The sequence below is a fragment of the Lepidothrix coronata genome, unplaced genomic scaffold (genome assembly GCF_001604755.1).
Source record: "Lepidothrix coronata isolate B3197 unplaced genomic scaffold, Lepidothrix_coronata-1.0 Scaffold8, whole genome shotgun sequence".
Lineage (NCBI taxonomy): Eukaryota > Metazoa > Chordata > Aves > Passeriformes > Pipridae > Lepidothrix > Lepidothrix coronata.
This window is the reverse complement of record NW_016690188.1, coordinates 6271371-6298174: the sequence shown is the minus strand read 5'-3', so window position 1 is coordinate 6298174 and position 26804 is coordinate 6271371. Positions and strand designations below refer to the sequence as shown.

General features: G+C 57.5%; 1 protein-coding gene across 4 annotated transcripts in view; it reads left to right on the top strand.

Moving 5' to 3' along the window:
* The window catches only part of KCNIP2 (potassium voltage-gated channel interacting protein 2), a 45326-nt gene extending 19828 nt beyond the window's left edge, over positions 1 to 25498 (top strand). Inside the window, exons 1-9 of one of the 4 annotated variants that reach the window (XM_017804156.1) lie at positions 4550 to 4734; positions 19615 to 19710; positions 20840 to 20964; positions 21379 to 21448; positions 21543 to 21613; positions 22139 to 22246; positions 22634 to 22738; positions 22971 to 23033; positions 23365 to 25498. In XM_017804156.1, coding sequence (XP_017659645.1) covers positions 4617 to 4734; positions 19615 to 19710; positions 20840 to 20964; positions 21379 to 21448; positions 21543 to 21613; positions 22139 to 22246; positions 22634 to 22738; positions 22971 to 23033; positions 23365 to 23412 — 804 coding nt within the window. In that variant the 5' untranslated portion in view covers positions 4550 to 4616 and the 3' untranslated portion in view covers positions 23413 to 25498. Of the gene's footprint in view, positions 1 to 4549; positions 4735 to 8079; positions 8183 to 19614; positions 19711 to 20839; positions 20965 to 21378; positions 21449 to 21542; positions 21614 to 22138; positions 22247 to 22633; positions 22739 to 22970; positions 23034 to 23364 lie in introns of those variants that run through there. The other 3 variants (XM_017804157.1, XM_017804158.1, XM_017804160.1) reach the window with 3 other exon arrangements.
* The last annotated feature ends 1306 nt before the right edge of the window (positions 25499 to 26804 follow it).

Genomic DNA, 26804 nt, shown 5'->3' with positions numbered 1-26804 from the left:
AGAGGCGGCTCTGGGATGCAGCAGGGCCTCATTGGTCAGCGGGACCTGTGGAGTCTGCCGGTTGCCATACCAACCTGCCTCTGGTTCCCAGCCAGCCGGGGCGTGAAGTGCCGGGTCGGTCTGGTGCCAAGGGGCGGACCGGGAGCCAGGGGCAACCCGAGGCTCTGCCAACCAGGGAAGCGTCCATCTGCCTCTGCCGGAGAGCTGTCTGGCACTGCCGTGCTCCCCGGCTCCCCGCATCACCCTGACTCTGCTCCCCACCTCTCCCCGCAACTTCGCGGCACGGAGGGGGCCGGCGGCGGGCACAGTACGGGGGAACCCGCCCGGGCACCTCACTCCCTCTCGGCAGTCAGCTTTCGTGAACCTGAGCCCCAGGAGGGGCATCGCCGCCAGCCCCTCTGTCCCGCCGTCCCCCTGAACCAGAGCATCCCCGCGCAAAAGTTGCCGCTGCCCGCCGCCGGGTTTCGGGGCCGGCGGCTGCCGCGCTGCCGGGCGCTGTCGCTGCCCGCCCCGCCGGGCTGCACCGGCCGCCCATGCCCGCGGGCTCGCTCCGGGCAGGAAGGCTTTGTCCTCCCCCGGGCATCGCCCGCTGCTCGGAGGAGCAGGGGGGCTGTTTGGAGGCCGGGAAGGGGTGCGGCTGGGTCCCTCCCCAGCGCTGGGAGCTGGAGCCATGAGCCACTGCCAGCAGCGCTGCAAGAGGCAGCTGGGCCGGGTGATCCGCTTCTTCTATCAGTTTGTCACCGGCACTCTCTCCCAAGGTAGGTGCCGCCCTGGAGGACACGGGGTCTCTGTTCTGAGGGAGTGGTCTCTGTCTGATGAGTTCTGCGAGGTTATTTGGGGAGGGGGGAAATCCTGTTCAGGTGCTGAACGCTTCAGCTCCTGGCAGAGGGGTTGCACTGAGCTCTGTGTGGAGCAAAGCTGAAGATCGTTCCAGGAGGCAATGAGAGCCCCTAAAGGCCCCCTGTGGACTTGGGGTAATGGGAATGTTTTATGTGGGGAGGGGACTGGTGCAGAGTGGAGCGTGAAAAAACTGCTGTACACGTAAATGGCAGCTGGTCGGGCTCTTCCCTGCCATATCAAGGAATATGACTCCTCTGGGGCCACAGCTGTGCCCTCCATCCATCTGGCCAGGAAAGCCCTGGGTGTGCCCCACAAGTCAAGGCAGGGACACACCCTGATGCCTGCATCTGTTTGTGTCCTGGGATGCTTGGTCCTGGGGACAGAGCTGCATGCTGTGTGCTCCTGGTTTGCTGTCACAGCCGTGGCAGGACCCTCATCCCCATGTCAGCCCCTGCACAGACCAGCCAGTTGGCCAGGACCCTCTCTTTTGAGTGTGAGCCCAGAACCACCCTCTAAACCCAATGGGCACATTTTGGGCAGGTCATCATGTGCCTGTGTGTGCTGGGACTCCCGTTGTGCCACTCCTGCCCCTGTCCCTGTGCCCCTGTGCAGGGGGCAAGCTGCCACCCCCATGGCCTTGCCCTGCTGAGGACCACTGGGCTACCCCTCTGAGCAACAACAGTGCTGGGGGGGGATGCACTTCCTCCCATGAGTGCGGGGAAGGCCTTATTGGCAGTGCCTTTGCCAGGACCCAGCCTGCCTGAAAACCCCTTGCAAGTTCTGGCCCCTCCTTGCCCGGGGAAACCCCTGTGTCTCCCCAGCCTTTGCCCATCCCTGGGGCCAGGGAAAGGCGGGGATAGCATGGAGATGCATTTGGCACAGCACTGGGGGTTGGGACATGGGAGCAGTATCCACCCTGTGAGCCATGCCCAGCTGGCATGCTACCTTCCTGCCCACAGGGACCTGAGCCCTGGGATGGAGGGTCCCCCTGCGTTAGGGGACAGTCCCCCAGGCCCAGCAGTGTGCCAGGCTCTGGAGGCTGGGTGTGCCGCAGGCAGTGCCAGGTCCATCCCCGCTTGTTGGCTCCACCGGGCACCAGCCAACTAGTCCGGAGTGAAGGGGGAAGAGGATGAGTCAGCTGAGTCCGGCCCTGGGCATGAGGGGCTGAGCTGCAGGTGATGAAGCAAAGTGGGGATGGGACTTCTGTGTTTCCACCCCCACCACCTGCAAGGACATCCTGCAGATCTTTATCCCAGTGTCCTGGGCTTTCCAGCTGGGCACTATGGCACTGGGGCTGTAGCAGGTGTCCCCCACAACTGGGTCTCTGGACTGGGCATGCATGGTACTGAGCAGCACCAAGGGCTGTCCCTACAGCCCTGCTGGGTGTGCACGGGGCTGGGATGGGCACAGACGGCATGGCTGGCCGTGGGACACTGACTGGCACTGCGAACCCTCTTCTCAATGTCCTCCCAAATTCTCGGACAAGCCAAGGTTGGGTGAAACCCAAAGCCAGGCAGCTCTATGTCCCTCTAACTCAGGGTTGGGAGTGGGATACGGGGCTTGCAGAACCTTCTCCACTCCACAGCATCCACTCTTCCCCAGCCGCTGCTCTGGTCCATGGGTGACCAGGATGCTGCCCCCTGTCCAACTGCTATCTTACACTATGGTCCCCTTTTGGGAGGCAATGAGCCCCTCTGTTCTCCCTGCATAGGTGAGGGAGGTCCCACGGAGCTCAATACAGAAGGCACTGGATGCCTGACCAGACGTGCCCCGAGGTGGGGGGCCCCCAGCTGGGTGCCCTAGGGAGCTAACGAAGGACAGGTCACCAGAGAGGAGAAAGAGAAATGACTCAATCAATTAACCAGATTAAAACTGTGACTTCACCTCCCAAAAATAGCATTTCACCAATATTTTAATGTGCTTATTAATAATCTGCTCGTGCTCTGATTAGCAGCAAGGTAATAAGGGATCGGCTTTAACCTAAATTTAACTCTCCCTAATGGATGATGGCCCCGAGAACAAAAAAAAGGAGAAACTCCTATCCATCAGACTGGCCCCCCAGTGGGTCAGCATCACTCAAGGTACCTGAGCAGCTGCTGCCCAGTTGTGCCTGGGGACCATCACCTCACTCTGGTCCAGCAAGTCCTATGACACATTTTGTGGAGGTAGTGCCCTAACACCCTGCAGCACTGGGTGAAGAGCACTTTAGGGGTAATCACAGGCATGGCTCTCAAGCAGGGCAGAGCCTGGCCATGGTCAAGGTGCATGGTCCCCTCCTGAAGAGACAGGTCCCTTGACGATGGATGATTCCTCTGTTCTGTCCCCCATCTGCTCCCATTCTGCAGCAAGGCACAGTTCCCTATTCCCCGCTGCTGGTGGTGCTGGGAGGATGGAGATGGGGACCAGCCACCTGGCTACCTGATGGCTCTGGGTGTTGCTCCATGTGTGCTTGTGACACGCTGTGTGCGTGGAGCTGCTTTCTAGGCAAGAAACCCCGCTCCCAGGCACTTCTGTCTACACACAGAGGGTGGCTGGTAGGGTGGTTAAATTTAGCTGGGTGCCAGACCTGCAGTGCCAGCAATGCCAGACAGCCAGGATGGGGGTGGCTGGAGGGGAGATGCTTCATGGCTGTTATTATTACAGCCCAAAGTGGGACAGGCGGCACTTGGTGCCAGCCTGTGCTGCCTGTCCTGGGATAGCTGTGCCTGGGGCAGTGTTACAGGGCCTGCCGCCCTCCCCAGGGCTGAACCATGGGCATATGCCAGAACCACTTTGCCAGCCTGTCCACTGTCACCTGTGGATGCTCAGAGCAGTTGGTCTCAGGGGAGAAAGAAGGGAGAGAGTGGCGGATCTGGATGCTTGGATTCTGCTCTCTGAAACGGGCACAGCTGGAGCATTTCTGTACTCCTGATCCCACACCTGGGTGGCCACATCCCTTGGCTGTAGCTGTAGGGTGGATATGGTGTCTCAGGCATGGGTACAGTTAATCCCACATGGGTTTGGATCTGTGAGTGTGCCCAGGCCCGTGGTGGCACTGTCCAAGTGCACCCAGCATCACAGAGTGGGAAACAGGCTAGTTGGCTCTGACTCCAGACTGAGAAAAGCAGACGATGATCCCAGACATCCCTGGGGAGGTGCTGTGCTGGTACACAGGGGACAAGATACCAAATCCTCTCTGCCAGACCCAGCTCTCTGGGATGACAGAACTGCAGAGACACCTTCCTTCAAGGCCCCATGTCTGGAGCAAGGGCGGACACAAGCATCTCAGCAGAGATGCTGGTGTTCACTGATCCTAGGCTGCAGCATCATTCCCTAGGGAGCCCCGTTTCCAGGACTCCCAGCTCCTCCTGTGGGGTGGCAACAAGGGGTCGAGCCCTGAGGATCCCAAGGTCAGCAGGGAACTTGGAGCAGCTCTTGAGCTGTGGTGATGCCTTGCTGGCCCTGTGGCACTGACTTGCACCCACATGGGTAATGAGCCCCGTCTGTTCTCTGCCCCCTGCTTCCTTCTCCTGGCTGATGGTGCCACTCTCCCCCCGGGCCAGGAGGGTTATTTTTAACTGTTTGCCATGTGCTGCCTGAGCACAATTAAGGTAATTGGTTTGGGAGCCTGGCTCTCACACAACGCTCCCAATTACCTGCCTGCCTGCCCGTGCAGCCCCCCGCCTCCCTGCCCGCCGTGGCCGGTTCCTCTGGCAGGGGGACTGTCGGGACAGGGCTGCCCCAGATAGCACAGCGGGGCTGGGTGAGGGGCACAAGTGGGCACAGGGGATGGAGCCATGGAGAAGACATCCCTGCACAACGACAGCCTGCTCTATGCCTCCCTGATTGCCATCCTCCTCCTCATCTCCTATTGGTTCACCACTCGCTGCTTCAAAATCATCAGCGGCATTGAAGGTACGGGGTTGGGGACTTTGGGGGACAGGGTGATGCTGGCCCATCCCATCTGCTTCCACAAACCAAGTAGTGAGGTAAGCCAGATGCTTGGTGTGGGAGAGGTGGATTGGGGACCCTCTCTCTGCCTCTCTGGGGCACCTCCATCTCCTCCTCAGTCTCTTAATTTGTTCCTCCTGGTCCTGGTCCTGCTCCACTGGTGGCAGCCACCAGGCTGAGCCATGGCAGTATCCAGGGCTGTTTCAGGGTCCACCATGCTGCCGGTGTCCAGGTACTGCTACCCCTCACTGCAAGATGGGGACACAGATGGACTCTCTGGAGCCTCCTGCTCTTGTAGGGTGCCCAGTGCTGATGCCGGGGCCTCAACCTGCATTTTGGGGCTCTGGGTCCCTTCGGGGATGACCTACATCTTTGGTCCTTAGCTGGTGTGTTTGGGAGCTCTGGGATGTGGCAGGGGTCCCAGTTTTCCTGTGAAGGGTCTCTCCAAGCCCTGCTGCAAGTAGGATGTGAATGCCAGAGATTTTGCAAGGTGAGACCCCAGGGCTAGGAGCAGGGCAGGAGGGGTGGCACTGGCATCACGTGTCTGAGGACGTGCAGAGCCTCTCCTGCCTGGGGTGTGCATTGCTCCATCCATCCGTGTGACCTCTCTCTGCAAAACTCAGCCATGGCCTTAAGGCTCTTCCTATGGCACGGCCAAATGCTGGCTGGCTGCAGGGACGAGGAAACCCTGGGAGTGATGCCTCTTGGTGGGATGGGGGGAAAATCCCTGTCCCACTTCTGGTGGGGTGTGTATACTTTCAAACATCCCTTTGCAGGCAGCTGAGGGTCTGGCTCCATTGGTGAAGTCCTACATGTTGTCCCATGTGTCTCCTCCATGCTGGGGGCAGCTCCAGACAGAGTAGCATCCCTGGGAACCCAGCCCATCTAGATCTGCCCTCAGTGGGAGGGAATGTGTTCTGGGCAAGAAACCCTGGGGAGTTTGGGGGTGTTGGGAGCTGGGCTCTGGCGTGGTGTGTGGCACTGGAACATGGGACCAGCAGCAGGTGCCTGTGCCAGTCCTGGTGGGATCTTGCAGTCATGCTGGCAGCAAAGAGTGGAGGGTTTTTATCAATGGTTCCAGCATGGAAATGTGGAATCCTGACGTGGTGAGTCGGAGACTTATCACTGCTCTGCTGTGGAGGATGGCTTGCATGGGACAGGCACAAGGGCAGGAGGGGAAGCTGTTCCCTGTTACCAATGACGGTCCATTCAGGGGCTCAGCAGGTTTGCTTTACAGAGGAACTGCCCCAAACCCTCTTTGCTGGGACAAGCCCTGTCTCAGGCTGGAAGGGCTCCTCTTACTCTGTGTCTGGCCTAAACTAGGTTGCAAAAATAGACCCACAGTGTGCGGGACAGGCATTGGCACTGGGAGCAGCTGGAGGTTTGAGGAGATAATGGGTTGTAACTGGGGTTTAGCAAGAAAAATGGCTTTAAAAATGCAGTTGGCATCAGTGTGAAACTTCCTCTGAGAGTGCAACAGGTCTGTGCCACCCTGGCCTGGAGGGACTGACTCGGGGCAAAACTGGGAGGCAGCCACATGAAATTCAGGCTCAGTGCCTGGAAACTTGCCTCTTTCCAAGAAAAGGAAATGTCAGGTCTGAAAAATTCCAGCCTGAGGGATGTTTCCCCAGGGAAAACTTTCAGCTTTCTTCTCAAGATGCCTCTGATGCATCACTGGCATCTTCTGCTGGCATTAGAGCCTTGGGAGCACATCCCACGTGGGCAGGAGATGCTGAGCCTCATGGCATGGAGCCTGGCCGTGCCGTGACCTGGGACTGCACCAGCCCTCTCTGTCCCATGCCAAGGGACAAGTCTGCAGCCTTCTGGGCTGGAAATGGGGTTCTTGGGGGATTGGTGTGGGACAGCCCTGCTGGGAGCTCTTGTCAGTAACAGCCAACACCTCTGCCATCCCCTTCTCCCCGCCGGTGTCCCAGGGTGACGTTTCTTCCCCTGGTGACATATTTCCCACCCAGCACAAAGACAACAGGGAGAAAAGGGGATTTCTGCCGCAGTCCTGTTTGCAGGGCCCTTTGTGGAGGCAGTAGGGCCTTAGAGCTGGGCAGGGGGTGTGCCCCATAGCCTGGGCAAGGCCACCCCACCTCTGCCTGGGGCAGCCGGCCTTGTACCTGGGGGGAACGGTGCAGGGTGGGGAGCAGTGGTAGCATGGGGGCAGCTCTGCTCCCTGCCTGCCACACTGGTGCTGGAGTTAAAATTGATCTTGTTTTGTGTGCCATGTGGGAATTGTCCACCTGGAGATGGGTAGTGCCAGTGGTGTCCCTGGGGGAAGCTGTGCACCCCGAGGGTTCTGAGCCCTGGTGATAGGCAGGGACCAGCGGACACCTGGTTCCCCAGTGGTCCCTGTGGCTTGTAATTGAGCAGCCAGGCAAGAGCTGGAATTGTGTTTAAAAAAAAAGCAGAGGAACTAAATTTAGCCCTCTTGGCTGTGTGTGAATGTGTGCTCGAGGCACACTGATGTCTGGGTTCACCCTCTGTTTCTAGCTGCTCTGTGACCTTGGCTGGGTCCCTTAGTCCCACTGCATCCCCAGCTCTTGAATCTTCTCCTCTTCTGCTCATTGCTGCACTGCCTGTGGGTCTGGCAGTGTCTTGGGCATCCCGCATCACAGCCTCTGCTCCCACTCGTTCTCACAGCCCTGCTTCCCATCTCCCCTTGGTGCTCCCAGCAAAACAGCTGGACCCATCTGCCTGCTTGGAAATGGGGCAGAGGGAGTTGTTGCCCCACATCCTCCCGTGATGCTCAGCCGTGTTGGTCCCCATGGGGCACACGTGTCTGGGGCACAGAGGACAAATCTGAGTCATTCCCATCCTGGATGTTTAGCCAGTGCCCATTGTCCTGCCCCTCCCCATGTCCCCCCCTGGGAACCAAGTGCCTTTTAATATCTGTGGCCCGTTTCCTTAGCAACTGCATTAAGCAAATCGATGGAGGTGGTGTCATTGGAATGGGAGGGCATGCCTCCTTCCCCCCTCAACCCCCCTATCCTTGCCACCCCCCCGCACGCCTCCCTCCACTTGGCCTCTCTCCACCCTTACTCACAGGCACAACCCTGCTTTGCCTGGGCTCTCGGCCGTGGCTCCTTGAGCCGCCCGCCACAGCCTCAGGCTGACCCCCTGCTTGCCCACAGCTGATGGCGGGTGCCCCAGAGTAGAGGGGTGACAGCCGATCCCCTACCAGGGACAGGGGCAGGTGTCCCTGGGGATGTGTGGCCTGGAGGCTGTGGTGCTGGGGTGACGGGGCTCCAGGACTGTGGTGGGGAGGGGTGGGGGAGTGGGGGGCCATGAGACACCCCCACCATGAACCTGGAAGGCCTTGAGATGATCGCGGTGCTGGTGGTCTTGGTCCTCTTCGTCAAGGTGCTGGAGCAATTTGGCCTCTTCGAGCCTGTGTCCTTGGAAGGTAATGGGTGTGGGTGGTGCTGGTGCCTCCAGGAACATGAGGGGCAGGCAGTGGGTGTCCAGAGCTGCCTCTAAGGATGCTCCAAGAGTGCTGCATCCATGAGAGAGTGAGAGTCCTGCGACATGGTGCTCGTCTGCTGCTTGTAGAGGCATAGGATGCAAGGAGTGGGGTGTCCTGCCTGTCCCAGTGGCTGAGGATGTGGGGAGGGGACAGGGCTGGCAGGGTGTCTGCTGTATGGTGGTGACTTTGATGTGTGCTGGGGTGTTGTGGGCTGGGACTGTGTGTAAGTGTGCATGTGGGCACCAGGGTTTTTTCCAGCACCTCTACAGGACCCAGATGTTATCAGAGACCATGGTCACCTCACTCTGCAGGTGAGGTGTCAGACTTAGCACCAGCTTGCAGAGCAGCCGGGCTCAGGAAGGATTGGGGGTGTCTGCTGGGCTCCCTGCTCCTGGCTCTCCCCAGGGCCCCCTGTGGCCCTTGGGCAGGATGGAGGGACACAGAGGGGGCTGTCCAGCTGGGAATGGGCAGTACAAGGTGCTGAGCAGTGTGCACAGGACGCACTTGTTGGAATCTGGATCCGCTCGGGGGATTCTATGCATGGTGGGAGGGAGGTCAGGACTGTTTGGCTAGGTGCTCCCTGGGTTCCCAGGGTGATGTTTGTGTGAAGGGTCCCCCCAGCCCTGCCCAGCCTCTGCCCATGCCAGCACACACCCACCTGAAGGATGCTGCAGCCTGCCCAGCCCCTGGCATCAGGGCATGCACTGGGTGAGGGCATGACAGACAGTTTCCCTGGTCCACTGGTACCCTGGAATGCTCTGCTCTGGTTCTCCAGTGCTAACTCTCACACGGGCTGGGTGTAGTGGTGAATGCTGGCTCCCCTCCACAAATAGTGCCAGGGTACTCCCCGGCAGCACTCTTGGGCTGTACTTGTGGGTTGGCTGTGCCTGGGGGTGGGGTGTGAAGGAGCAAATGGGGGGTCTTCTTCTGATCTTGCAAACCTGCTTGCAGGACAGGAAAGCTTGGTGAGTGAAAGTTTTCATTACTGCTTAACTGCTTGCTATGTCCCTGATCTCCAGCAGCAGTACTCCTAGGTGGATCATACCAGGAAGGAAACTGCGGCAGGAGCTGACCTGGCAAGCATCCTGCCTTGTGAACCCCAGCAGAGGGCATGCTGATTGTTCCCAGCTTGGACCCCCCTCCCCAGCTCTTCTGGTGATTTGGGGGCTGCCTTCCCCAGACCCTGGTTTCCCCCTTCCCAGTGCTTTTGTTTCCCCGTGTAGCTGCTCGAAGCTTTGGACTAAAGTTGGCATTGACTGCAGCTGTTCTGCATCTCTCAGGTATGATGGAAAGCACGGAGACAGAGAGCCTCCCATCTTCTGCAGCAACTCTGCTGAGGGGCTCAGGACAAGGCAGGGGCCACTCCTTGGCTGGTGTGGCTCCTCTGTTCCCTGGGGCGCACTTCTCATCCACCTGCAAGTGACTTTTCGCTGGCCTGGGACAGGGCAGGAGAATGGCGATGGGGTGCCCTGTGTCCAGCCTTGTCCCCATCAGCTGTCACCCCTCCAGGGGGGCAGTGGCATGCCTGTCCCAAATCACCTACATTCCCATGGTGGGGAGCTGCAGCTTGAGATGCACCCCAGCTGTGGCAGTGAGAATGGGACCCAGGTGCCCTGGATTGCCAGCAGCTGCTCCCATTGCCTAAAGGTGTCCAGAGGAGAGGGAAGCCTATTGCTCGAGGGGTAAAAATTGGCTGAGGTCGAGCTGAGCCTTGGGCACTCTACGAGGAGTTCTGTGTGTGAATGGCAGTGTTTGGGCATGCAGGTGAGATCCTGTTGCATGAGTCACTTCCCCCCGTCGACTTGAGAGGCAGGAGGTAGGAGATTTTGCTCTCTGTGGAAGGTCCTAGGCAGTGTTTGGGGCTGAGAAATGCTGTGTCCACTTCAGGGATTGTTTACAAGCCATGGCTCGGTCGACAGTGACAGCCCAGAGACCACAAAGAGCCTGAAACCAAACACTAATGGTCAGGTCTGCTAATGGACACAGGGCTCCACCACCTGCTCTGGAGCCATTGATGCTGCCTGCTGCGCTTCCCCTGCTCTGGCTGGTCCTCTGCCTGCGGTTGTCTCTCTGCCCAGGTTGTGCTGGTTTTGTCCCGTGGACAGATTGTGCTGGGAGGCATCCTGCCACCACAGTGATGGGCTGGGAATGGAGCACCTCCAGATGGGACTGGAAAAATACCCAAGCCCTGGAGATGGGTTAAGTGGGAGCATCTTGCAGACAGACTCTGTCTGCCCTTGGGGGAACTTCAGGGTTAGTGGGTTCCCAAACTCAGCTGGATGAGGCCCTGAGCAGACTGTCCTCCATTTGGAGCTGGCTCTTCTCTGAACAAGGGCTTGGACAGAAGCACTGACTGTCTGCACCCCCTTGCCCTGTCTGCTTGGCACTCTGTCCTCTTGGACCCTGCACAGCCTTGGTGGCACAGGCACAGCCATTTCTGGCAGCAGCAATGGAGCATCTCCCCTGAGTGCACTGTGCTCCAGGATCTCCAGGGCTATCGATGCTGGAACTGATGTTGTTTACCAGCTGGATAATCAATGATGGACTGTGTCACTCCATCTCTGCCCTGTGCCACTGTGCCTGTCCCCAGCCCCAAGCATCTCCTGGCAGAGCCATGCAGGGGGGTCTCAGCCCCCTGCCAAGAGCCTGCTTTGGCCAAGCACTTGGGATGGGACAGAGAGAGGAGGGGGAGAGAAACACTATCAGTCTGGGCTTCTGAAGTGCAGCATCAATAATTCAGAGCAGAGTAATTGGTCCTGGTTGGGAGGGGGGATGGCGGGAGGGAAAAGGCGGGAGAGCCACCCAGCCTCAGATTAATATTAGATGAAGCTGCAGATTGCTGTTGGCAGGATAATTGGTGCCTGCCCAGGGCTGTTTCTGCCTCAGCTGGTCAGGGTCTGTGCAGGGGGAGGCAGGATTGGGGGTGTCTTGGAGAGCCCCCAACACGGGTTGTGCTGGCCTCTGCCTTCCTTTGGTGGGGTGCTGCTGCTGTCCCAGAGCTGAGGATCCGGAGAGGGAAGCAGGACTGGGGATGGTGCCAAACTCCTCTAGAGTCTGGGGAGAAACTGGAGGGAGTGGCAGCCTGCCTGGGTGCCACCAGCACCCCAAAAGATACCAGGCAGGAGGGTGGTGGCAGTGAGCAGTATGGACACCTCCTGATGGCTGGCTCAGGGTGAGGGTTCCTCCAGAGGGGAGAAAGTGAGCATCCCTGAGGTGCTGGTGAGAGCAAAGCCCTGTGCCAAGCCCTGCTTTCCTCCTGCTTTCCAGGAACCCTGAATAGGAGTGTTGCGTCTTGGCTGAAGGAGGGACTGGCCTTTAGGGATGTGATGCTGGGGTCCCTGGGCTCAGGGCATCATCCAGCCTGGTCAGTTTGACAGACCCCAGAGGTCAAGACAGGCTGGCTGCAGAGCCATAGATCTTTGAAATCTAGCCTGGGACAGCTGCAGGTGCTCCGGGTGGAAGTTCTGGGTTCCCGAGGGTGCACCAGAGATTTCCCCATGTGCAGTGGATTTAACCCTTGCTTTTCCTTTTCCAAGGGCTAACAGGCTTTTCACCTGGGCTGGGCAGGGTCTGGTGGCTGCATCAGGATAGAGCTGGCTCATGGTGAGGGCTTGCAAAGGAGGGGAAGCAGCAGGGATGTATGGTACCTGTGATCAGGCCCTGAGCTTGGATCCCAGCATAGCCTTACACTCTGAGTCAGGCTGTAGCTGGGCTGCATCCTGCCAGCAATGGGATCCTGGAGAAGAAGATCTCCCCTCTGTGGAGCCTCTTCCACATGCTCCACACCGAGGGACATCATATCTGGTCATCCCTGTGAACACAGGATGGGATGCACTGTCTCACCCTACCTAGAGGGGGGTGAGACAGCCTAGGTCTCCTTGGCTGTGACTGCCAGGGCAGGGCAGCTCTCCCAGCCCTGAGCTCCCCAAGGTCCCCAAGTACCCACGGTGCACTCTGTGCCTCTGCTGCTGCATGGTGACACGTCCTGCTCAGCCCAGCCAGACCTAATTAGCTTGTTGAATCTCTTCTCCCTCCGGCCTTGTGTTAATCACTTTTCACATTGCTTCCCTCTGAATTCCCTCTGGCCTGGCTTGCTCTTGCTGTTGCTGATGTGCCTGGAGAGGGGAGCAAGGGGACCCAGCTGGACACAGAGCAGGGCCCCCACTCTCCTGTGTCCTGCCTCAGAGACGGCTCTGAGCCAGCAGACAGAGGGGTAAGGAGATCACTCAGCCACAGGGAGGTGAGAAAATCACAGGCTGGAGAAGAAGCAATAAATCTAGAGAGCAAAGGAGTCTATTGGGACAACCCTTATCTGGAGCCCTGCTTGTTGGTGAAGGGTGAAACCTCGAAGTCTAATGAGAGAGGCTGGGGCTCTCTAGCACAGGGTTGTATTGAGTGTTGTGGGAGCTCAATGGGGTCTCCTTCACCTCTTATCTGTGAAGGGCAAGACTAGACCCCCAAATGGGGCACAGGTGGGAATAGAGGTGCAGTGGACTGGGATGTATGAAGTTATGGTCCCTGGAGTGCAGGTAGCAGGAGGTCTGATGTGCCATCCATGCTTGGCTGCAGCATCGCCTCCCAGGGATGCAGGATAATGTCTCATTCCCCATGGATGCCTGCCCTGGGGCATGTATTGCTAGGGCAGGCTGTGGACAGATCAGAAGCAGCTTTTTGGGAGAGATACATAGACATCCAGCTAAAAAGGACTTTCTAATTACCCTTGTTGCCAGGCTGGGGTCTCTGTCCTGCTGCCCACAAGGCAGGGTTTTGGGTGGGCTGCAGGGACCCCCCATCCTGGCTGTCTGCCTGACCTGCTTCCCTCCCTCCAGGCAGCACCCTGTGGGGCATGTTTCCTTCCAGCAGCAAGCAAGATATCCAGGGCTGGCAGCCCCCAGCTGTGGCTGTGACTGACTTGCTGGTGCCCAGATGCAGGTGTTCCCCCCAGAACATGATAAGGGAAGAGATGAGGGTGGCAGGTGTCCATGAAGGTTATCAGCAGCCAAGGCTGAGCTCCATGGCACAGAACTCGTGTCATGCTGTGGGTCCATGAAAGGGGTACTGTTGGGGTGAAGGTTTGGTGGTTTGCAATGGGGCAGAGGGGTTGTTGTAGGCAGGGCTGGTCCCTGGGCTGGGTGGCAGCACTATCCCAGGAGTGAGTGATGAGCTTGAGGGTCGCTGGAACACTTCAGTGCCACCAGAAGCTGCTGTTAGGGTGGGAGTCAAGTGCACCTGAGCCTCCTACACATAGCCATTTGTGCCAGTTCTGCACCTCTTTGTGGGTTCCTGTGCTGTGGGGTGCCTGTGCCACGCTGTGTAGTGCAGGGATGCCTAGGGTGAGAGCTGACTTCTCAGTCTCTTGGGCAGTTCCATGGGCTCTCTCCTCCCCTGCAGCCTGGGTGCCCCAAGGGACTTCAGAGGGTGCTGGGCCAAAAGGAGGGAGGGCCAAGGCAGGTCTCTCCTCCCCTGCCCTCCCCTCTCTTCCCTTGCTGGGTCTGTTGCTGCCAGACCAGCTGCCTGCTGGGGCTTTGCGTTGGGGCGATGCTGGCTGCTGAGGCTCCCTGGGACCTGCAGGGGCTACAAACGGTGGGCATCATCCTGCTGCTCTGCTCCAGCCTCAAGCTACTCCATGCCTTGGGCATCACTGACCTGACCAGGGAAGATGGGATGGGGACAGGGATGGGGATGGGGTTCTGATGAGATGGGGATATTGTGATGGAGGTGCTCCTCCTGTCCCAAGGGCTGCAGGGTGCTTGGGGGAGGTTTGGAAGGATTAGTGTGGTTTGGGGCATTTGAGGGGGCATTAGGGTGTCTAAGGTGTCTGGCAGCATTAGTGTTAGGATGTTGGGTGGGAATATTTGGGGACACTGGAATGTGTGGTGTTCGGTGCAGGATTCTAGAAAGTTAGGATGTCTGGGGAAAGATAGGGTGGGGGAATTCTGGGTCTGGAGGCACTGTGATGGAGTGATGTGTGGGCTGCTGGGGGATGGGGACTGTTTGGACTATTGGAGTCTGGGGGCAATGGGTTGCAGAGGGCTGGTCTCTGTCAGATGATGCGAAAAAGGTCTGCAGGTAACTGGGGAGATGAGTGGGAGCTGGGAGAAAGGAGCAATGGATGTGGGATGCAGCACCATGTAGGGCAAAGCTTTCCCACTGCTGCAGGAATTAGTGGCTATGGGGGGAACACGGTAAAAGAAGCTAGAGCCCCTTTGCCCTCCCTGTGGGGCTGTGCTAGGACTGCAGAGGGAAGAGGCTGCTGTGGGTGTTGAGCTTCCTGGATTGCCAGGTGGGTGTTGAGGACAGGCTGGATGTGGCCAAAGAAGAGGACCCAAAATATGTTAGAGCAATGGATACAAGATCTGTTGGTCGTGCCGGGTGAGGGTGGGAGTGCAGGGAGCTACACGGTGCTGCTGCCTTGTTTCCTTTGGCTGTCTTCTTCAACTGTGCCACAGACAATCCAGGCTCAGACAAGGGCTGCAAACAGACTTTGTGTGAGTGTGATTTGGGGTTTCTTTGCCTCCATCCCCTCTGCCTCCTTGCTGGCGCTGGGGATGCTGTGAGGTGAATGGACTGCAGATCCTATCCCCTTGGGTAGTCAGATCTTGTAATGGGAGCTGTGATAGGAGGATGCGTGGATAGGAGTGATCAGAGGCTGAGCAGAGGGACAGGAGGAGAGGAAGGCACTTTGCCCATGAGGTGCTTTGCAGCCCTTGTCATGGAGGATGTCCCTGAGCTGCCTGGGATCTGGCTGGGCTGTGGCTGGGCATGTCCAGGTTTTGTGCCTGTGCCTTACTGGGGAAGGTATGGATGGCATCTGTGTAATGGGTATGCAGAGCACCAGTTCTCTTATGAAATATGGTGTGTGCAGCCAAGAGGAGCTACTGCTCTGCTGGGGCATTTTTTTGGGTAGCTCCTCTGGCACTCTGGATGTGCCACCAATTCCTGCTGCTAGAGAGGTTCCTGTGATGGGATGGGGGCAGGATGTGTCCTTGTGTGTGGGTTTTGCAGCAGGGTGATGTTCCAGTCCTGCAGCCTTACCTGCTCCATTTGGAGAATGTCTGTGCTCCACAGTCCCTTGGCACCTCTATCCTGACCCATTCCCTGCTCACAAAATTTTGTACATGGTGTGGCCTGAAGAAATTATTATTCTGCCAACATCTCCTTTGGGTACATCCAGGCTGTCTGGGAGCACTGTCACGGGCTGGGGGTGGGAATGGGGATGGCACTGCTGTGAGCCCTGCTCTGCTCTGCAGCCCCTTCTGGCCCATAGCCCATTTTCTCCTTTTGGGATCTGCTCAGCACAAGGGTCATGCAGCTGCTCCTCCCTCTAGCACTGGAGAATATCTGCCCCTGAGCCTCTGCTGTCCCACAAACCATAGGTTTAACTTGGCAGCTTTACTCCTCCCAGCTCTGGGTGTCCAGGCTGAGGCTGCCCCTGTCCCACCCCCAGACAAGGACTCTCTGTCTGGCCCCCGCCAGCTCTGATGTCATTCCACTGATGTCAGCCACAGTGGCTGCTGCAAGGCACCTCAGTTACACTTGGCTCTGTCATTGCTGACTGATGAGGGTCATTTGCAGAGCTGCTGCTGGTGGGACCCATCTTGACATCCTCCGGGGTGGCTGGGGGAACTCACTCTCTCTTTCTTCTGCCAGCCTTCATTGCAGACCCCAGAGAGCTGTGGTTGGTGGCACTGCCTGAGGCTGGGTGCTGCCAGGGGTGGGCAGAGCTGGGGGCTGAGGTATCCTGCTTGGAGCTGAGCCTTGCACAGGGATGATCATCAGCTACAGATTTTAGGGGCAGCTATGTTCAACATTGCTGCCTAGATGGACCCAGTGCCATGGCCTGGCAGGGGGAGCCTGGGGACTTGCCTCTGGCCTCCAAGGAAAAGGCGATGCTCTGGAAGGGGATAGAGGCTCTTTTACAGAAAAGAATGTATTCTGGGAACTGTTGACCTCTTCTCTATGCTGCCAGGCTGTCTGAAAAGGCAGAGGGTCCTCTCGCCCAGCAGCTTGTGCCGCCCCAGCACTGCTCCTAGGGCAGAGTGCTGTGACAGATCAGCCTTGGGGTACCAGCTCCTCCTGATCTGCTGACTTGACCCGGTGTTGCCCCGTGGAGCCAAGCAGGGTTTGTGAGAGCTACATGACTGGTGGGCTGCTGGTGCTCTGCTCCCCTCCTGGAATGGTGCATGCCTGGGAGCTGAGCTGGGGACACTGCAGGGGGTCTTGGTGCTGTGGGATGCACATTTTCCACCCATCATGGCGATGCATTTATTGGCAGGTTACTGAGAGTGATGGGGGAGTTTTGGCACTGCCTGTTGGTTTGTTATTGTAGGGTCTTTTCTAGCAGGAGGATACTGTGGAAGGGATCTGCTGTTAGTCTTCTCAGCCAGCTGTCCCTCGGAGGGCACTGGTGGCTGTGGCTCTGAGAGGACAGGGACATCATTATGTGTCAGGCTGACCCTGGCTCCTGCTTTTCATCTGGAGAGACTACGGAGGAGCCCAAGCTTGAGTTCTCTCTGAGAAAGGGGTGTCAGCCATGTACAGCACTGTGTAACCCCCCAGCATGGTGGCATTGGCTGGATCCAGCCCCCAAGGACATGTCAGCTGTTGATGGCTCAGTACAAAGTGGTCCATGGCTGTCCTGCTGGTGATCACTGCTGGGACCAGGGATCCACTGTTATAGGTTACTTCAGAGCCAGTGTGCAGCAGCCTCTGGGATTCATTTCAACAGCATGTGGAGGTGGGAATGGGAAATTCCTTCCCCTTGTTGTGCTGCCCAAGGATGGAGGCTCAGTTTGTGTGTGTATGTATTTTGAAGTTGCCAGGCTGTGGAGTGATGCATGGGAAGTGACAAGGCACTTAACCTGGCAGACCTCCCACCGCAGATAAAACACTGCCAGCCCTTTCCATTGGCGTGTTCTGTGCCAGCTGCTGGATGGCCCTTGCAGATGGGTGGAGAGCAGAGCAGTATCTGCAAAAGGAGCTGTTCCTGACATGGACAGGACTTGGTGCTGCAGATGTCCCTTGTGCCCAGTGGCAGCTCATGGTTGTGCTCCACTCCTGGTCTTTGGGCAGAGCTGTTTCCCAGCAAGGGGGAACCACGAGATTTGCTTGTGGTTTGGATGCTGAGGACAGAAAGGGGATGGTGTGTCCTACCCAGCAGAGCCCTTGGATACACCAAAGCCAGGACAGCAAAGCCCCAGCCTGGGTCACCCCTCTCCTATTTTTAAGCTGCATGTGCTGAACATGTTCCCTCCCCTGTCCTGGGGACCCAGGCATTGGGCCCCCTTTGGTTTCCTCCTTAAGCAAATGCCTATGTTCTTTATTTTTTTTTTCTTTTTCCTTCTTTATAACAAACTAAAGTGTAACTTGCACCCGACCTGACCTACTGCACGTGCCTATACCTGCTGCCCCTGTGAGTCCAACCACAGTTTACTCTCTGTTGCATCTCTCTTGCTGTGTGGTTTCCCTCCTGCCCTGCTCCCTCCCCAGTCCATGACCCTGGCATTGGGTGTTGCTCTGCCCATCCTGTCCCTTCTCCTTCTCCTGGGCAAAGAGGACATTCCTGCCTACCAGGTCTGTTCCCACAGCTCCACTCTGTTGGAGGGACCTGGCAGCAAAGCATCTTTGGAAAGCTGAAAGGTGCAATTTCCCTTTCCCTCTGCAAAATAAGGCCCTGGAAACATATCTGGGACAAAATCATGGTTTATGTATAGCTGATGCCCACTTCTAGGAAGGAAAAATCCTCTTTCCTCTCCTGCCTGCAAACCCTGGGGCAGACAGGAGCCAGGTTGTGCTTTTATGCCAGTGCCACGATCCTGGTCCTCACTCTTGCCTGTCATCCCCTGACGAATGCCAGGGGGTGCATTTGTTCATTCCTATGTGTTTGCACATCCCTGGCACCCTGCTGTGGATGCCACTTCCCTGGGGAGAGTTTTCCCTGTCTGAGTGGCTTTGTGTGATGTCCTGCTAGGACAAAGACCTCCTGGAGCTGTTCTCCATCCCCCAGAATGACGGATCTCCCTATCCCAGCCTGCTGCATTGGTGTAATCTCAAAGGGTCCCAGGTCCTGCCTGTGGGCACTCAGAAGCCTACCTGCCTAGCTGCAGCTGCTGGATGCAGACCCACATCCCTATCCCTACCCACATACCTCGTGTGCTGGGTACCATGCAACACCGTTTCTCTGTCATCTGGGGCTCATCCTAGCCCCCCAAGGCTAAGAAAGCTGCTAGAGAAGCCCCATCTGCTGGCCCCCTAGAGAAACAACTCCAAAACCAGGGTTTGGGATGCGCAGGCATTGTGACCTGCTGCTTGTAGATGTCCAGGATGCTTGGACCAAACGCAGTTTCACCAGAGCCCCAAAGGGACTTTGCACCTTTCGCATCATTTGTGCCCCATGCTGCTGTCTGCCTCCCTTTGGGGGCTGGAGCCCAGCATGGCCTTCATCCCCTCCTCTTCCTCCCTTCCCCACCTGCAGCATTAGTCCTGTGCTGAGTTTGCTGGCTTGAGGCACTGCGGGAAGGGAGGGAGCGGGTCTGCAGCCATGAGGGAATACCAAGTGGGAAAGATAGGGCTTAGCAAAGTCATTGGGGTCCAAATGGGGGAATAGGGTGTGGCAGGTGGGTCAGTGCAGTGAGGGGACCTACTATTTATGCAGGGCCACTTGAATGTGATGGCCATGGGCCAGGCTGGTGTGGGGAGCCCCTCACCCTGCCCCATAGCCTGGCCAAGGCAAAGCCCTGAGCCTTGTTCCCCTTCTGGCTGTCTCAAGCAGGTCCCTGGACTCGAGTCCCAGTGTTGTGCTGGGGTGGGGGTGCATGCTGCAGTCTGGACTGCATGGCGGGGTTCAGTGCATGCTTTGCCTTCAGCCTTCAGGTGCCAACAGGATCAAACCCAGCCTGAGCTCGGGGAGGATGCAATGCCCGGGCTCAGCCAAAGGCTATTTCTTGGCCTTCATCCTACCCTGTCTCCCTGCACAGCCCTATGGGGAGGGTCCCCAGGGAGCAGATATTTGTCCTCAAGGCTAAAGGGCAGAGTCCAGCTCTGCCATCTCCTGGGTTTCTGGGTGCCTGAGTGTCTCCAGTGCTCCCTGACATGCTCCGATGTGGGGGTGCAGAGGTGCTGAGTGTGGGTAGCTCAGCAGGGTTGCCCCTTTGCCACCCCCATCCTTCCCAAGGAGGGAAATTTGCGTGCCGGGTTTGTCCTGGGATGAAGCAGGAAGGCTGAGCAGAGCCTCGGCTGGGCTTTGCCTTCCTGCTCCTCCAGCCTCATGCTGCATGTGCTGCCTCTGGCCCCACTCACCCCGCGCCGGGTGCCCCAACCCTGCTGCCCGCCGGGACCGGGGCCGATGCTCTGTTAACTCTTCTTCTTTCCAGGCAATCCGCCAGTCCAAACTAAAAAAGCGCTGAAGCAGCGATTCCTCAAACTGCTGCCCTGCTGCCGGCCCAAATCCATCCCCTCGCTCAGCGAAAGCAAGTGCTTCTTCTTGCCTTTGTGTGTGTGTGTCCCCGGCGGTGCTGCTGCCTGCTCTCCGCCCTGGCCCTGCCTGCGGGAAGGGGACGCCTCTGCCTCTCCCCTGCTCTGGGTTTGGGGCTATCAGGATCAATCCTGCCTTGGAGGGGTCCGATCCCGTGGGCTCTGCACCATCCTCTGTCCTCACCTGCCGACGGGCTGGTTTTTTTTCTCTCCGGCTCCCCGGAGCAGCTCCCAGCGGCAAGACCAGCTTGGGAGCCGGCTCAGGGCAGCCGGACTCTCCTGGCGCTGGTTTAAGGGGTGGGGGGTTGTTGCTCAAAGTTCAATGCCGGTTTGGAGATGGAGGTGTGATGGGGGGGATGAAAAAGGCTGAGCAGGGAGTGAGCGCAGAGCCACTTAACCCCCTGCACTGGGTGTGCTTGGCTCCTCGGTGAGTCCCAGCCCCTGCTCAGGGTCTCTTTCTGCCCACCGGTGCAAGCCAATCGCCCCTGGGAAAAGGTGAGTATGGAGGGGCAGGGGCTGAACCATCCCACGGAGAGGGGGTACTTGCTATGGGACCACAGCTCCTCTTGGCTGAAGTGGGGTCTGGGGGTGCTGGCTGCTGCAGGCAGGGGTTGTGCAGCTTGACAGATGGGTGGGGAGAAGCCATTGATGAAGGTGGGGGCACAGTGGGCAGGATGGAATCTTGAAAGGCTGGGGGGGCATTTGGGGCTGGGAGTTCTGGAGGGGCAACTCTCCTGCTGAACATGAACCCTGGTGCAGCACAGACCTGCAGGACATCAAGGGCCTCAGCTCCACAGGGCAGACACTTGTGCTGGTGGGAGGAGAAGGGCAGGCAGGGAGGGTTTCAGCACTGGAGGGGTTTCACACCCCCTTTCTGCTCAGCCTGGGCTGTACTGGAGGCTGGGGGGGCTGTTGCCCAGTGTCCATCCCTGGTCTGCCCCTAGGGTCTCTCTGAGTGTCCCCTGCTGGCATAGACATAACTCTGGCTGAGCAGAGCACCCCAAAAGTATGTCACCCTGGGCAGGTGTGAGAGCATGGGATGTGCTCTCCTGCCCTCTGGCATGACAGGGTAGAGTAGGACAGTGCTGGCCTCAGCTGCCCTCTCTTCCCCTGGGTTCCTTGCAGACAGTGTTGAGGATGAGTTTGAGCTCTCCACCGTCTGCCACCGCCCCGAGGGGCTGGATCAGCTTCAGGAGCAGACCAAGTTCACCCGAAAAGAGCTGCAGGTCCTGTACCGAGGCTTCAAAAATGTGAGTACCCCTTGACCAGCTTTGATAGCCCCACCTCTGCTGCCATGTCCACCTCAGTGTTGTTTTGCACCTGGCAGTGCCCAGTGTTTGTGAAGGCTGTTGGGACCTTGAGGTTGATGTTTATATAAGGCTACAGCCTAATCCTGCCTCCAGTGAGCTCAGTGGGGAGACCTGATCCTGTGCTCCATTTCCTTGGATGCAGATAGCCCCCTTCCTGGGTGCCTGGGATGCAGAGCCCCTACAGCGAGGTGTGCAGCCCACAAAATCAGGGAGATGCTCCAAGCAGCCTTACCAGCCACCCCACCAGGTGTGGAGGGCAGGGAGCAAGGCAAAGCAAGGGAGTCACAGGGATTTAGGGTGGTGCTCACTCCCCTCCTGCAATGTGGAAGTGACGCTGTGGCTTGGCCCTGGCAGGAGTGCCCGAGCGGCATTGTCAATGAAGAAAACTTCAAGCAGATCTATTCACAGTTCTTCCCTCAGGGAGGTGAGTGCCCATCCCCGTCCCCATGCCCTGCATGGGTGCCTCTGTGAGGCAGGGGGTCACACAACAGTCCCTCATACTGCCCTTCTCCCTGCAGACTCCAGCACGTACGCCAGCTTCCTCTTCAATGCCTTTGACACCGACCACGATGGGTCTGTCAGCTTTGAGGTGAGCTGTGGCCAAGGAGGGGGTGAGGGGATGGCAGTGGGGCAGGAAGAGTGCATCTCTTCAGGTACTGCGGGCTGGGGTCAGCAGCATTGCTGTTGCAGATAGATGAAGAGCTTTGCAGGAGCTGGTGGAGTTTATTAAATTCCCAGAGGCAGTAGAAAAACAGTGAAAAGCAACAAAAAATGGCTTTCTGTATTTTCTGGCTAGTGTCTTGTATGATATCTAGACTGGCAGAAACAACCATGGCTGGGTCTTGTTCAGGCTTTGGCTGAACAGCAGGTCCTGATGCACAGTGTCCTCTTGGGTGCTGTGACTCAAGAGACTAGCGTGGGACATATACGGGGCCAAGCAATTGTTTCTCCCCAGGCTCTATTTGATACCAATATTTCCCTTCTCAGCCCAGCCCGAGGCCACATCTGGGCTGAGTTCCCCTCTGCTGGAGGGACAAGCAGGGCAGTACCCTTTGTGTCTGTGAGGCCCTTTGTGGCTGTAACTCCCATTTGCTTGCCTTATCTATCCTTGCAGGACTTTGTGTCTGGGCTGTCCACCATCCTGCGAGGCACCATTGACGATCGCCTGAACTGGGCCTTCAACCTCTATGACCTGAACAAAGATGGCTGCATCACCAAAGAGGTGGGATGGGGGGTCCAGACAGGTCCCCAGGACCAGCACAGGTTTGCACCTGTCAGGGACAAGGGCAGGACTCAAGAGTGTTGGCTGAGCCCTGGAGGAGAGCTCAGAGGGTCAATATTTAACTGAGCTTAGCTCTGCAAACATGTCCCTCCTGGCTCCTTGGCACTGGTGTGTCTCTGGGATGGAGGGTAGATGAGGGGTGTGCTGCTCTGGGGCTCTATCACACATGCAGGCACACACATGGCCCACACTGTGCACAGAACCAGCAGAAACACATCTGAGCACCCCACAGGTCTTTTGGAAGCATCATGAAAAAGATGTGGGTTGGGGACTGGGTAGAGACAGAGCCCTGTGTTGACCCTGCAACCCTGCTTCCCTTCCCATCAGGAAATGCTGGACATCATGAAGTCCATCTACGACATGATGGGCAAATATACCTACCCGGCCATGCGGGAGGAAGCGCCCCGGGAGCATGTGGAGAACTTCTTCCAGGTGAGCTGAGCATATCCTGGGGAAGCAGAGCTCCAGCACTGAGCCAGTGACTGCAGCGGGTGCAGCAGAAAACACCCCACACTGGGGATGAAGCAGAGCTCTGCTGGTCCTGCTGGGTGCTTGGGGATGGCTGCCACAGAGGTGTGCTGTGTCCACCCTGGGCAGGGGGTACTGGGCTCTCCCTGGGCTGGGGCTGTCCCTGCTATTACCCCTGTGATGTGCTTGTCTGCAGAAAATGGACCGGAACAAGGACGGTGTGGTGACAATTGAGGAGTTCCTGGAATCCTGCCAGAAGGTAAAGCCACCAGCAGCTCTTCTCTGGGCTGGGTCACCACCCTGTCTGTTGGAGACCTTTGTCCCCCACACTTCCCTCCTGGCAGAGAGGGGATGACGCCAGGGCTCCCAGGGGCAAGGCTGGAGCTCTGCTTTTGGAAGTGTACCCATACTGTCATCCCTGTACGGATGACAAGAGCCATGCATCCCAGCAGGGCTTGGAAACTGCCTGTAATCCCTGGGGCTCTTGACTCATGTGCCAGAGTTGCCATAAGGGTAAAGCAAAGTTTGGGGGAGCTGCTCAGATTCCTGTTCTGTGCCCAACTTGCCCACTTCCCACCTGCTCCCGACAGGACGAGAACATCATGCGGTCCATGCAGCTCTTCGACAGTGTGATTTAGCTCCCGGACCTGCCTCCAGCTCAGCACTCCTGACACTGGGCCCAGAACCTGCTTCTCTCTCTTGACTTTTCCTTCGAGCCTCCCCTCCACTGGCTGCACAGACACCCCCGCAGGAAGGGACCTCCCTTTCCGGAGATGCAGTCAGCGCTGAGATCTTCCCTTTCCCCTGAGCCGGCTCTGCTTTCCTCGGGGGATCCCAAGCAGGTGCTCCCAGACATCGGAGCATGGGCATGGCTGGCACAGAATGAGCATTTCACCTGGATGGACCTCCCTGCACCCATTCCTGGTGCAGAAGCTGCAGCCTTGGGCTGCAATAGAGGATTTTCCCCATGCACACCACCCCGTGCAGCTCCCCTAATCCTGATCCTCCCCAGCCCCAGGAGCCCCCAGTCCTGGCTCCAGCCCAAACCCTCCAGTGATGCTGTCTAGAAACCACTAAAGTCTTGCAAAGGGCCCCAGTGCCTTGGCTTCCTCCCCTGCCCTGGCCATGTCCTGCCATGGGGAGCATGTCCAGCGTGCCAGCCACCCTCCCTGTCCAGACACTGGGCCAGTGGGTGGGTAGAGGGACCATGCCTGGAGAAGGCAGCCGCGTGGGCACCTGGGGCTCATTGCTGCATGAACTGTGGGGAGCATCCCCTGATCCCAAGGGTCCTGGTTAGACCTAGGAGGCTCATCCTGACAAGGGGAGAGGAGAGACTAAAGGAACCCCGAGGTGACTTCTTGTGGCACAGGTCCCCCAGAATGAAGGATGCGAGGCTGGAAGGGCTGCAACCTCAGCCCCTGTCCCTTGAGTTCAGGGTGCTGGCACACATGGACCTCAGGGAACCACTTTGAGGCTCCAATCAAGAGATACCCTTTCCAACCCTTCTTGAGGACATGGAAGCCAGGGTATGAGGACACATAAAAGAAGGAGATGTGCTGGGCTCTAGTGGCTGTCCTGGCCCTTAGAACTCACAGCTATGCTCTTGGCATTGTTTGTTTCTCCCAGGCCCAGGCTCACCCCGGCCCACCTGCTGCCCAGGGGCTGGGGAATGAGCAATGGGACAGAGAGGTGTCCCCACAGGTATAGCCCTGTGCTGAGGATGTGGTTGAGCTGGCAGCTCCTGGGAGAGATAGCTGAGGCTGGGGACAGCCAGAAGTCATTGCCATGCTGCTGGCAGGCTGGAGGGTCACCTTGGGGCAGGGGGGCTCATCCCCATCTCCCAGCATGGCCAGGTGAGAGCCTGCGTGGGGACCCTGGTGCTCCCCACATCCTTGTCACCATCAGCCCCTTGGAGCTGGGTGTGTGCAGGCAAGCCTGTCCTGCCCACATACCACTTCAAGTTGTAGCTGAGTGATGCCCATGTGCTAATGATCCCATGCCAATGCCAGAGGCCCTCCACAGGCATAGGGAATGTACAGAGCCTTGGCAGTCCCTGACTGCGGCTCTAGCATCTGCATCCTTAGCAGCCAAGGGTGATTTGGGTTGGCCTAAACTGCAGTGTCTGGTATCAACTGGGAAGGAGTGCAAGGCCAGCACCCACGTCAGGCTGGGCCCCAGACCCAGGCTGAGCCCCTGGTGTTGGAGACATTAGAATTCCCCCCTGGGGCTCTGAGCCAAAGCTATGGGGCCACTCCCCAGTGGGACCATCCTTATCCCATCCCTTGTAGATATGATGTGTTTTTTAGGTTCATTCAACACATTATTCACCTCGCAGAAATGACGTGGGGTTTTAGGTTCATTCAACACACCCTTCATCTTGCAGACCTGTTCCCAGGTTTGTTGTGGGGCTGAGCTCCCACTTGGATTCTCTCAAGGGTGGGAGGGCAGGTATCCCAAACCTTACCCCTTGCGTCCCTTTCTCCCTGTTCTCCCTCCTCCCAGGCTCTCTGGGGTGCCCACAATCCCCCTCCCACACGGAGCAGATGCCGCCTTCTCCCTCACGCTGTAGGTCGCATGGAGTGACCCCCTGCCCCGGGGCATGGTGACCCACAACCCGCTTGGCATCTCCAGTCTGTATATTTTGTATTATAACAATTATATGGGTAAAAAAACCCCAAACAAACAAACAAACAAACCAATAAAATCTAACCACAGTCGCTATGCACACCACTGTTATGTTTTTGCATCTGTCAGCTGTCTGGGGTGGGGGTGAAGGGGAAATGCAGGACTGAGAGTCTCTGCAGAGGGTGGCAGCCTTTTTGGGGTGCTGTGGCTGCAGGGTGCTCTGCAGAGGTTGCACAGGGGACAAGGTGTGCACTGAGCCTGGCCATGCCATTGATGGTCCTGTAAATACAGACTTTCCTCTGCTAAGAGGCCGTAGGGATTTAGGCTAAAAAGCTCTTACATCAAGTATGTCAGGTCCCAGGAATGAAGCTGTAAGGTATGTGAGATGCTGTTGGGTGAACCTGAGCTTGGGACCAGGTGGCCCTTGTTAGGATGTGGCATTTAAGGCTGAGCTAACAGGAAGATGGTCACCTACCACCTTGAAGAGGTAGGTATGGACTGGGGAGGGCTTTACCTTAGGGACATGAACTCATGGGCAATCACTGGTCATTGGAAAAGTGCAGCCTTGAGAACTGGGAAAAAATGAAGCAAAGCAAAGCAAAAACAAACATGGAAGAAAGAAACCAGCAGAACAACAAGGTCTGGACCTGATGTGGGACAGCAAAACGCTCCAGCTTTTATACAGTCTGTGGTCCAGGAACTGGAAACTCAATGCAAAGAGCTGTCTGGAGACCAAAACATCTTAGAAGGATGGGCTCTGGCTATGGGGGGAATTACCACTGTGGCACTGGGAAAGTGACAAGTCCGCTCTTTCTAAAGCCTCTCACTCTCCAGGGCTCTTTCTGAGTTGCTGCCCATCACCCAGGTCTGTGTATGGCAGTATGAATGGGCCTGGGCGCATCTTCTCCTCTAACCCACTTTTCCCAGTATATCCTCTCCCCTGAGCTCTGTTTGGCTGGTTGCTATTTTGGGCAATGATATCCAAGGGTGTGCCCTCTCATGGCACAGGGATGCTGTGAGCCACTGATGGGATCCCTTGGGTCCCTCTCCCCAGGGTGAAGGGCAGAAAAGGGGCTGAGGTGACCAGGGCTGAGCCAGGGCTTGGAAGTCCCTTGTCAGGAGGAGGCGGCATTTAAGGGTAACAGCAAAATCAGTGGGTTTATGATAAGAACAGAGATAAGAGCTGATGAGTCCTTGGAAAAGGGCAGCCTTGTGTTGTTTCCAGCCATCTTTTTCCCAGATTTCAGAGGAAAAAATTAATAGCATCTGTGTGGGAAAACAGCTGAGCAACTGGATGAGGCAGCTGATGCAGCCCGGCACAGTGATTCACTCCAGCATCCTGAATACTGCCTAGAAACACAGGCATTTTGTAAAAGGATGAAATCCCAACACTGGGAGAACTGTT